General features: G+C 42.5%; 1 protein-coding gene across 1 annotated transcript in view; it reads right to left on the reverse strand.

Moving 5' to 3' along the window:
* The window catches only part of HADH (hydroxyacyl-CoA dehydrogenase), a 46,843-nt gene that overhangs the window by 9,614 nt on the left and 24,725 nt on the right, over nucleotides 1-12,504 (reverse strand). Inside the window, exons 3-5 of the mRNA XM_008992876.5 lie at nucleotides 10,346-10,503; nucleotides 6,187-6,313; nucleotides 2,268-2,357 (exon numbers count right to left, since the gene is read on the reverse strand). Coding sequence (XP_008991124.1) covers nucleotides 2,268-2,357; nucleotides 6,187-6,313; nucleotides 10,346-10,503 — 375 coding nt within the window. The remainder of the gene's footprint in view (nucleotides 1-2,267; nucleotides 2,358-6,186; nucleotides 6,314-10,345; nucleotides 10,504-12,504) is intronic.

The following is a 12,504-nucleotide window of genomic DNA, read 5'->3' on the forward strand; positions in this document are numbered from 1 at the left end:
AGCCTCCCAAGTAGCTAGGACCACATGCCCAGCTATTTTTTTTTTTTTTTTTTTTGTATTTTTTCGTAGAGAGGGATTTTGCCATGTTGCCCAGGCTGGTCTCGAACTCCTGGGCTTAAGTGATCCACCTGGCTTGGCCTCTGAAAGTGCTGGGATTATGGGTATGAGGCACTGTGCCTGGCAGGAAACATAATCTTTAAATAAAGCAATTTTATTTTATGTAACCAAATCCATTATATTTTTTCAGATTCTTATTTATTAAACACATTATATTTACTTACTATGTGCCAGGTACTGTTTTAAATACTTTAAAAATATTAATTTTTTCATTCCTCATAATAACCCTGTGAGACAGGTACTATGATTATCCTATGTGAGGCATGAGGACACTGAGGCACAGCAAGGTTAAGTAGCTTGCCTAACGTTACACAGCTAATAAGTGCCGGTGCCAGGATTTGAATCCAGCTAGGTTAGGTCATACCCTTAACCTTTATACCACAATCTCCTCATAACTCAACTAGGAAGGCACATTCCAGGCACATGAATGTCCCTCTTCCATGTCACATATTGGTAAACTACAATACTGTAGGCCAAATCCAGCCTGCAGCCTGTTTTTGTAAGTCAAGTTTTACTGGAGCACAGCCACACTCACGCTACATATGCTGTCTATGGCTCTTTTTATGCTACAACAATAGAACTGAGTACTTGCAACAGAGACTATATGACAAAAATATTCACTATCCAGTCTTTTACAGAAGTTTGCTGACCCTTGTCCTATGTGGTTGTCATATACTGTCCGAATGACTCATCAAGAGCTTCTATAAATGACCCAGAAAGTCCCTCTGAAAGCCCTTAAGATATCACACAGAGAAAGAGTTTTGGAATGACCTAACATGGACAATTTTATGAGAACAAAGAGTTCCCACCTCTGCAGCTGCCATGGCCATTCTGATGGAAGACGAATCATCACTTTGTGAATTAATGAGTATGCTGCTGAAGATAATCATTAGCTATTCCCTGTACTTCCATTTCCATATCTTTTTGTCTTGCACTGATGTTCTTTTCAATACTATTATTAATTTCTTCCACTAACAAAGCATAATTGGGTAAGAAAGTACAATCATAACATCCACTTCTTAATATATGATGTTAAAAATCTAGATGACTTAAAACCACAGAACTAAACCAACAAAAAATGGGTGTTAAGACATGACACTCCCTAGCAACATTTTACCCACAGACGGGGAGGAGCAGGACACACAAGTCTGCTCTCTTTGGCTGCTGGAGTCCACCTTAACAGATGGCTTCTTCAGATGATTCATGAACAACATGATTTTTCATGGGTTAGTACAGTACTGTGAGTTCAAACTCGAGAATATTTTAGAAAGCAAAAGTATGCTATGAGAAGAACTATAATGATATAAAGGATTATGGTAAAAAAGGAAAGTAAATGACTTATATGTAAATCTTTATAATGGTGTAGCATCTCGTGACACAACTATCCCTTTAGAAAAACTGCATGCATAGGTGTAGTTCCCAGATATTGGGGGAACTAAAGAGGAACAAAAGCAAATAGAGAAACTGAAGGTAATAAAAATAATTACCTTCAGGCAGGTTATCATTTCAGCAACTGGGATTATTTTACATACAATAAACAATAGCTTAAGAAAGAGGGAAAAAAGCTGGAGGTCAAGCAGGCTTCCCACTAAACCGTGCTTCTTTCTTGAAAAACAAAACAACAAACAAAAATATAATGCAACTTTGCGTGAAAAACAGCTTCCTTATTGCACTTTGGGCAGGTTGGTTTCTTACTGTCTTATCATTTATTTATCTGTAGTATTTTTCCCAAAAGGAAAGCTCTCATTTTCTGTTAGGGATGTATGTGTTTACCAGGTTGAACCTGACACACAGGGTTCTGACTCCCATTGGCCCAAAGGAAGTTAAAGCTGATTGGGCAACCAAACCATTTATGAAAATACAGCCATTCATCGGGAGACAAAAGCCAGGACCCAGAGAGCAGACCCATGTCTTCTGCTTAGCTGGAGTCCTGAGCTCCATTCAGGTCTCAGACTGCCCACCTGATGGCCTTAGGCATGGTTTAGGGGTCCACTTTCCCTGTCTGCAAACTAGAACAGGAAGCATAGCCTGCTCTTTGCAGCACGTAGACGGGCTTGCAGTAACCAATGCTCCTTCTCTCACATCAGTCTACTAAGTCAGGTTCTAAGAAGAAAACAACTACCTTCTTTCCAAGCTACCCATACTCTTACCTTGCAAGAAACAGGATGCTTTCCTAGGGTTTTGGTAAAGTCTACCAAAGATTCAAATGTCTTCTGGCTGGTCATTGGTGTTTTAATGACCTGAAAATGCAAAGCAGAGAATTATGACCAGAGAGTCAGCAAGTAACTTCAGTAGAAACAGTAGAACAGTTCAAGGAATGATTGATTAAAAGGCTCCATATAGGCAACAAACTAGTTTGCGTTTCAGCACAGAAGTAGGAATCTCAAGCCAGAAACAATGTGTTTCCCAAAATGATTATTTTACGACAATAGGGGCCAGGCTCGGTGGCTCAGGCCTTTAATCCCAGTACTCTGGGAGGCTGAAGCGGGTAGATCACAAGGTCAAGAGATTGAGAACATCCTGGCCAACATGGTGTAACCCTGTCTCTACTAAAAATACAAAAGTTAGCTGGGTGTGGTGGCGCATGTCTGTAGTCCCAGCTACTCAGGAGGCTGAGGTAGGAGAATCACTTGAACCCAGGAGGCGGAGGTTGCAGTGAGCCGAGATCACGCCACTGCATTCCAGTCTGGCAACAGATTGAGACTCCATCTCAAAAAAAAAAAAAAAAAAAAGACAGAGTACTGTAGATGTACAAAATCAAGGCTTAAGATACAAGTGTGTATGCATACATGTATGTATAGAACAGTGTTACAGGTTTTGTTGTAGAGACAAGCCTGGGTTCAGTTGCACCACTTACTGTCTGTGTGACCCTGAGCACGTTTCTTGAAACTGAAATCACTCTGTCTACCTTAAGGAGTTGAGGTAAGAATGAAATTAGATTAGGAGTAAAACACTAGGCCTCAGCACAAATGCTCAATAAATGCTGACTTTCATTATTTAATTATTTGAAGTCCGGAAGTATATGATACTTGCCCTTAAAGTCCTCTGCATTGGACCTGACCTTCTATTATAGATGAGCAGGAGTCCCAGGAAAGTGGAGTAATTTGCCCAAGTCACAGGTCTCCTGGATTCCTACCTGAGTATTCCTCTCAGGACCCCACCCTCTCCCACACAGATGCTCTGGAGGCCAGTGGCCCCTTGGCTTCAGAACAGACTCATCCTGCTGGGGAAGGCTTTCATTTACAGCAAGTGGGCCCTGCCACCTGCTCCAGCAGCCCTCCTGACCTCTGTGAGGTGCAGGCAAGGGCACAAGGGCTGCCCTACTGGCATCTGTAGGGGACGGTACCAAGCACAATGTCTTGCAGTTGGTCCTCAGTAAACATTTAAATATCTCATCCGTCAGGAATTAGATTTTGGGAAATGGAAAGAACCAGATGAAGTTAAACGTGTGTCTGTGTGTGTGTGTGTGTGTGTGTGTGTGTGTGTGTGTGTGTGAAATGTAAAGAAAGGCCTGTAAAGAACTTCAACCAGAGTCAAAGCAATAAAGCTTAACTTCTACTTCAGACCCTTCATGTGGTCTTAGGCAGTGCCTCACCTCTCTTCTCTGAAATGGGGATCATGGGCATGCCTTCCCTGTGCAAGAGGACCGTGTGATTTGGTGAACTAATGAACTAGTGTCTGTGCAGGGATGAAAGATGCTATATAAACGAAGAAGAGTTCTCACTCCTGTGAGAACTGGACTGTGGTGTCCTGTCATGACACTAAGAGAAGTGAATGGATGGAAACAGGAAAAGGCATAATGAAGATGCAGATGATCAGCAGGATGAGAAAGATCAGAAGCCACCCTGAGGGTACCACAAATCAAACAATCCCAGAGTCTCCATCAAAACCACAGACTGAACTGGGACAAACACTGATGACTATGGTGTCTTCAAAATCAGTTTTTGGTTTAAAAGGGTTAACAACAGTGAAGGCTTGTTGTTTTTAAGCAGGAAAGATGCATGTTTATTCATTTGTTCATTCATTCATTCAACAAACTGCAATTTGTACAGATATGCTGCTCATAGTTCCAACAGAGTCTGAAAATATATATATACCACACACATACATATATACACACATTTAAATGAGCCCAGTCCTAAGTAAAGGAGCCACTCAGCTTATTATACAAGTCATTTTGGTGCACACCAGCAACACTAGCAAGAGCTAAAGTTTAACAATAAAAATGGAACAGAGAAGAGCACTTTTACCAAATGCTTTATAGAAAAATGGTAACATTTGCTAAATATCAGGTGTTAACAACCAACACACTACATTTCCAAAGACATAAGCATACATTACCAGATAAATGCAGTTGAAAACATTATTAAAATAAATCTACAGAATGTATCTATCTCTAAAACACTTATATGTACAATATAATAACTAAAGAAATCAATTAGACCAAGTACTAAAATGTTGGACATGCACGCCACTTCTTTGCTTTTATCTGCAGGAGGATAAATGCTGTTTCTTCTGTTACCCAAACCCCTCCCCTTCATTCTTCGACTTCTTCAAAAACAGCCTTAGGGCATAGGAGAAAGTAGGAAGAAGCTGAGAAGCAATGTTAGCAACACAGGTAAAAGTCCTATTGCAAGATGGTCAAAGTTGTTACTTGAGAGAAAACTCTAAAAAAATGCAGTCATTGTTATAACTTATTAAAAATGCTTATGCTAAGTAGTGGTGGGGGAAATGAGGAGGATAAAGGAAGGAAAAGGGAATTGAACAAGGCAATAACCATAATGAAAACAGACGATACACACTCCCAGAGAGGCCACGGCCAGTTTCTGGAGGTTTGCCTGGCTCCACATCACCCACATGGCAGCATCAGCGTCCCCCACACTTCGCAGGGCAATAACTACTCAACCTCAGAACAAATGCTACTTTAATAGGCGGCTGCTCCTCAGACGCTGTAATTAGGGCCCTGTAAAAGGCAAGTTGCCACTTTTCAGGTGCAAATTGCCTACTGTGACTCCAACTCGAGCAGACTGGAGTCTCCAAGCATTCCAAACAGGATATTGGGGAAACCCTCCCTGCCTCCCCCACACCTTCCAGGTTTGTGGTCAAGAGGCTCAAGGCTATCAGAAGCTGCTTTTATTTTATCTTATTTTTTTTACTTTTATGGTATTTTTTTAAAATATAGGATCTTGCTCTGTCATCCAGGCTGTAGTGCAGGGGTGCAATCACAGCTCACTTCAGCCTCAACCTCCCGGGTTCAATCAATCCTCTCACTTCAGCCTTCCAAGTACCTGAGACTACATGCATGCACCAAAACACCTGGCTAATTTTTTTATTTTTTGTAGAGATGGGGTCTTGCCATGTTGCCCAGGCTGGTCTCAAACCCCTGGGTTTCATGTAATCCACTCACTTCCACCTCCAGAGTCTGGCTGTGGCCTCTATGGGATTGTGTATCATCCGTTTTCTTCATTATTGCTGTTTCCAACTACCTTTTCCTTCCTTTATCCTCCTCATTCCCCCAAAAGTTCTGGGATTACAGGCATGAGCTGCCACACCCAGTGGGAGCTGCTTTTAATAGCTCTAATCACAACACACAGAAGATGTACCTCATCTGGGGACAACGCTAAGGCATCATTACATGGGGTCAGAATTCACCCCAGGACTGTGGACAAGGTAGTATAGTAGATCTAATGAGAACTGCATTTACAGCATGGGCAAGCTGACCTCAATGAGATAACACAAACACATGGAGCTGCCCTCTCTGTGGCCCCATGGTTTCTAGTTGCGCCTTCCCATTCTGATGTCTCTCAGCACTGCCCATCAGCTCTGGCACAAATAAGTAAACGACATTCCACAAAGTTAACAGCCCTTCTGGATACCACTAAGGAAAACACAGGGCTGCAAAGAAACAAAGTATAGAGGCCTTCCTAGATAGGAGGCTCAGAGACAACCTTCTACCCTCAGGTCAAAACCTGTCCTATGCAACTGGTGACAGGGCTGGTGTAACTCAGAAAAGCAGGACTGAGAGAGCTGGCAGAGCAGGCAGACACACACAAGCTGACACCCACTGACCTCCACAAGTTTCATCATGGGCACTGGGTTGAAGAAATGGAGGCCAGCGAATCGGTCTTGTCTAGTGGTGGCATTGGCTATGCTTGTAATCTGCAAGGAGGAAGTGTTGCTGGCAAAGATTGTATGTCTGTGGAGAGAAAATATTGTGGCGCATCAGAGTGAATCTCATCTTTCGAAACAGCATGACTTTTGGGTGCAGTGAGCAAGGTGACTGTTTACTGCCAGATCTGCTGTCTGGACCCACTGCAGAAATCAGGGAAAAGATACATCTTTGCCGGGCGCGGTGGCTCACGCCTGTAATCCCAGCACTTTGGGAGGCCGAGGCGGGTGGATCACGAGGTCAAGAGATTGAGACCATCCTGGTCAACGTGGTGAAACCCCATCACTACTAAAAATACAAAAAATTAGCTGGGCATGGTGGTATGTGCCTGTAATCCCAGCTACTCAGGAGGCTGAGGCAAGAGAATTGCCTGAACCCAGGAGGCGGAGGTTGCGGTGAGCCGAGATCGCACCATTGCACTCCTGCCTGGGTAACAAGAGTGAAACTCCATCTCAAAAAAAAAAAAAAGATACATCTTTATACAAGCGGCTGAAATCAAGTGACTTCAGCTTTATTTAAATTCTGAAATTTGAAAGTAAACAGTATTAGAATTTCCTGTTCCAAAGGGTATTTATCCTTCACCAATACTTCCTTGATTTTCGGGAACAAAATTTCCTTTATCTACTTGCATTAGTTAACCTCGTGGTATGTGAGATAATAGGAGGTGGCTAATTGATCAACCTACTTTAACCAATCCCAGTCACAAAATGAAACTCTCAATGATCAAAGAATAATGAAAGAAAGACACTTAAAAGCAACAAAAAAAAATTCTAAATGAACACATTAAACCTCAATCAGAAACATCTGATAATAAACATGAATTAAGATATCTTCCCTCAAGTGAAAAGCTGTATTTTTCCATTGGATGGGAATTAAAATGAAATTTTAAGGTTACACAGGTAGATCTGGGGAAAACAGAATATATATATGTGCCTGTGTAAATATTAACCTATTAATTTTAAGAAGATCCATACTAACTTAAACCAAATTTAGTTTTTTAAGGCCACAGTAAAGTGGGGGTGCCAAAGGCAAGAGAGGAAAAGCTTTAGACAGGCCAACTTCCAGGCTTTCCTGCAGCGCCACCTTGTGGATAAAAATACACAAACCAGCCTGCTACTAATTCCAACCATAAGGGCCTGTCCTGTGAAAGGCAAAGATCTCTTACCCACCAGACTTGGGGGTTCCTGCTTACCTAAAAGGCAATAGTATAATCTGCTCAAATAAGGGACAGGTGGGAGGAGAGGAAAAGAGAAGGGAGAATAAACCAGTTATTTGCAGAGGAGGGAAGAAAGCCTTGTATCAAGACAAGAGAGGTAGTCAGGATCTAAGAGTCCATATTTTGTCTGAAAGAGAAAGTAAGGACTTCGCTCCGGCTGCCTGTGGACCTGGTCAAACTTTTCGTTTGTGTGTCTTAGGCTGCTGCTAGAGAAGTCATGTTTCTCTCCAGGATGCAACTCTTTCATCAGGGCTTCCAACGGGAAATACATCAGTTGACTTTATTTTCTTCTCCCATTACAGGATCAAACTACAACTTGCCAGTAAAGTACCTTTCAATACAGCTGTTTAAAAAATTTAGCAAGTATTCAATAATGGTGGCAATCTAAAATGAAAACAAAGAGTGCCAAGAAAGGTGGTGGTCAGAAGCAAAGCCACATCCTCAGTGTGACTATGGGTCATGCCTTCTTTTCACACGTCACATCTGTTCTGCATCAATTCAGGTGAAAGAGCCTAGTATAGTGCCTGATACACAGCAGGCACTCAGAAAATGTGAGCGAAATTAAATGAGTTTCCTAAACAACTTTATACAATAGGTACCAATGCTGCTATCCCTATTTTACATGTAGGGGGAAGCAAGTCATGGAGAGTTAGAACCAGAAAGGTCTGGGAAATTATTTACCCCAAGCCCCTCAACTTGCCTTACAGACGATGAAACTGAGGATCTTTCCAAGGTTGGAAGTGGTGGGGGGTTGGCACCAGGACCAGGCCTCCTGACTTTCCCCAAAGATTCTTCTGTCCCAGACACAGACAACAAAGGGCAGTCGGGCATTTCACTGTCACCAAGAATGACCAATCTTTCAATAAAGATCAAACTGCTTGACAAAACTCCTTTTTGGGGTGGGTGTTTATTGTCCCAGAGGGCTCCCTGCTGACCTGGGAGCCAGCACTGGTATATAATTGTCTTTTGGTTTTGTCAGATGTCTCTGCAGCCTCTAGATGACGGTGTGAAATGCATGAGGACACCAATTGGCAGTGATGTACGAATAACAGAAAGGCAAGTCTCTTCTCTTTGTCAAGGGCAGGGTTTCTCTGGCCACAAGGCCACCTATCTCTGAGCGCTGACATTCTGGCAGGCTGGTATGCAAGTGTCTCTCTTTAGCCACTGCCCCCGGGAAGTGCCCTGAGAATTGCTTTTGTCATATAATATTCTGCCATTCAATTTCAACCAAGAAGCATGAAGTATAGTCAAGCAAGTCACTAGAAGAGCACTGATCAGCGAGTCAGGTGTCACACACTCAAAGGTTGTGGATCCTGAGGTGCATTCTGCCAGGAGGAATTTCACCAAGAAGCCAGGCAGCTAAAAGGTCAATGCTCCTTTAACGCTCCCAAGAGTACTTGGAATGAACCCAGAAAAAGCTCAAAACAGCAAAGTTCTCTCTGTCTACAGGCATTCCCTTCAATTATACCATTCTGTTTGCTCCATCCAAAGAAAGGAGGAAACATGAAACTCCTCTGAGGGTCCTTGGCAAACAGTGAAGGACGCATAGGGTACTCCTATGCCTGAGAACGGAGCACAGGAATATCCTAACTGTCTGCTGTCAGATGTCTCTGCAGCCTCTAGATGCCAGTGTGAAATGAACCAAGGAACTTCAGACCAAGCCTCCTCCATTCTCAGGCATAGGAATACCCATGAACTACACATTTTAAGAAACATATAGGCTTGTCCCTGGATGGACCCCTCCATGTTACCATGAGTATTCTAGCCTCATTCGGGACAAGGATCAGATCAGGGCAGCCCAAGCCTCAGGAAGCAAACTGGGAGTGGGAGGATGGAGAACAAAGGAAAACATATTGGCTCTTCTTGAAATAGCTGTGGGGTACGAGAGAGAGAAGTGGATGAACTTAGAAGATCCCTTCCTCGGAGAAGGCAATAAATAAGGAGCAAAGCTCAAGGCCCAGGGAGGGACCCCTCAGAACCTGCCAAGAATGTCCAGGAATCATGAACAAATATTTAAAAAAAAAAAGAAGACATACAAGTGGTTAATAAACATATGAGAAAATGCTCAGCATCACTAATCATCAGAGAAATGGAAATTAAAACCACAATGATTTTAGCACCTGATACCAGTCAGAATGGCTTTTATTAAAAAGTCAAGAAACAACAGATACTGGTGAGGATCCGGAGAAAAGGGAACCCTTGCATGCTGCCAGTGGCAATGTAAATTAGTACAACCTTTAAGGAAAACAGTATGGAAATTTCTCAGAAAACTAAAAATAAAATTATCATTTGATCCAGCAGCCCCACTATTGGGTATATAACTAAAGGAAAATAACTCATTCTATCAAAAAGATACCTGCACTCATGTTTATTGCAGCACTATTCGCAAAAGCAAAGACATGAAATCAACCTAAGTATCCATCAATGGCTGACTAGATAAAGCAAATGTAGCATATATATATCATGGAATACTACTCAATTATAAAAAAGAATAAAATCATGTCTTTTGAAGCAACATGAACAGGAATGGAGGCCATCGTCTTAAGTGAAACAACTCAATCAAATACCGTTATGTTCTCACATATAAGTGACAACTAAACAACAGGTATCCATGACATACAGAGGAAAATAACAGACACTGGAGATCCAAAAAGTGGGAGGGTGGCGAGGGTTGAAATTACCTATTGGGTACAGTGTTCACTATGTGAGTGATGGGTATACTAAAATCCCAGACTTCATCACTACACAACATATCCATGGAACAAAACTGCATTTGTACCCACAAATCTATAAAATAAAAAATAAAAATGAAAAACAAAAACGATTGTCCAGAGGTTACATACTCAGCAGCAAACTTGTCCAGCCTTTTGAAGAGTTCATTTTTCAACTGCAGATTCTCCGCAATGGCTTCCACCACCAAGTCTGTGCTGTGGACAACGGAGGCTGCATCTGTGCTGGTCGTTATGCTGCTCAGGGTCTTCACCACAAATTCATCGCCAGCCTAATGCAGTGGGAGGAAGAAGAGAACATTCACCGGGCCCACTGAAAATGATCTTTCAAGTTCTTAGCTCTGCTGTAGTGGTAAACTGTGTGTTCAGAGCACCTGTATTGGCCCACCCTATCTGTTCTCAAAATGTCCACAAAGCCTGTAATTTATCCTTCCATAGCTCCGTACCATCCATTAGTCTTGAGGTGGTGCTGAGTATTCCTCACTAATAAGAGCAGAGACTAGCTCGTATCAGAGCAAGGGCAAGAGCCAGGGTAGGAAAGCTGACTTAGCACTTATTAAATAATTATTGCCCATCGTGTGACTGAAAATGGTGCTCCTAAAACAAGCTAGACACAGCCTCTGCTGCCAAAGAGCCTGTAGTTTCATTGTTTCCTCCTTTTCCTACTTTGATTCAGGTTTCCACAGACCTCAATACAGGCAGAATTAGGGATGGTGCCTCTATAAGCCCCCATTGTATTTCATGGTGTAATTTGTCCCCAGGGCATCAAAACACTCATAGTCATCCCAAGTCATCATGGACTAAGCAGCTAGATCTCGGCTATTCTACAGAAATAACATAATGTGAGATAACAGGTAATTTTAAATATTCTACCAGCCACATTTTAAAAAAGGAAAAGACATTTTCAGGTGAAATGAATGTTATTTAACCCAATATATCTAAGATGTCATCACTTCAACAGGTAATCTGAGGTGTTTTATATTTTTTTCCCCTATTACATATTTGAAATCTGGTGTCTATTTTACACTCAAAGCACATCTCTAGCTGGACTAGCCACATTTCAAGCACTCAGTAGCCACTTGTGGCTAGTGGTTATTGTACTCGTGGTCAGTAAAGAGCTAGATACATATAGTACGTCAACTAGGCAAAGTGAAACCTCTTCAGTGGTGTCCCTGGCAGAGGAGAGAAACCTCAGGAAGATAGACTCCTAAGGAGTAGTTGGCCAGAGCTGAGCAACTTGAGCACAGGGGTCATCCTTTTATCCTTAGGGTGTGGCTCAGAAACTCAGTCCAAGGAGACAATTAGCTGAAAGTTTGTAGAGTAAACAAGGAGAAAATGCAGGCTATCTGGGTCAAACTCACTCTGTCCTAGACTCCAGCCCAGGGCTCTTATAATCTCATCTGTCTGGATCCTCATAACATCCCCTGTGTGGTGTCCCACTACCGTTAAGAATATAAGGGACAGGTAAGAGATCTTAATCTGCCTGTGCTATTTACTCTTTGAATTTCATCAAAAAGAAGGTAAAATTATTTCCACCCTCACCTCTCTGGCTTTTAAAGGCCACTAGACACTGGGGAAAAATGCAAATCAAAACCATAATGATAGCAGGACCTGGTAGCTTATGCTTGTAATCCCAGCACTTTGAGAGGCCAAGGCAGGAGGATCATTTGAGGCCAGGAGTTTGAGAGCAGCCTGGGCAACAGCTTGACTCCATGTCTAAAAAAAATTTTTTTTTGAAACGGAGTTTCACTCTTGTTACCCAGGCTGGAGTGCAATGGCACGATCTCAGCTCACCGCAACCTCCGCCTCCTGGGTTCAGGCAATTCTCCTGCCTCAGCCTCTCGAGTAGCTGGGATTACAGGCATGAGCCACCATGCCCAGCTAAGTTTTTGTATTTTTAGTAGAGATGGGGTTTCACCATGTTGGCCAGGATGGTCTCGATCTGTTGACCTCGTGATCCACCCGCCTCGGCCTCCCAAAGTGCTGGGATTACAGGCGTAAGCCACCGCGCCCAGTCTAAAAAAATTTTTTTTAATTAGCCAGCTGTGGTGGCTCACATCTATAGTCCAGCTACTGGGGAGGCTGAAGTGAGAAAATGGCTTGAGCCTAGGAGTTCAAGGCTACAGTGAGCTATGATCATGCCACCGCTCTCCAGCCTGGGTAGCAGAGCAAGATCCCATTTCCAAAACAAAAGAAAAAAATACCACAATGAGATACTACTTCACACCTAAGACGGGTACAATAAAAAACAAAACAAAACAAACATAAAAAAT

This window comes from Callithrix jacchus, chromosome 3, assembly GCF_049354715.1.
Source record: "Callithrix jacchus isolate 240 chromosome 3, calJac240_pri, whole genome shotgun sequence".
Classification (NCBI taxonomy): domain Eukaryota; kingdom Metazoa; phylum Chordata; class Mammalia; order Primates; family Cebidae; genus Callithrix; species Callithrix jacchus.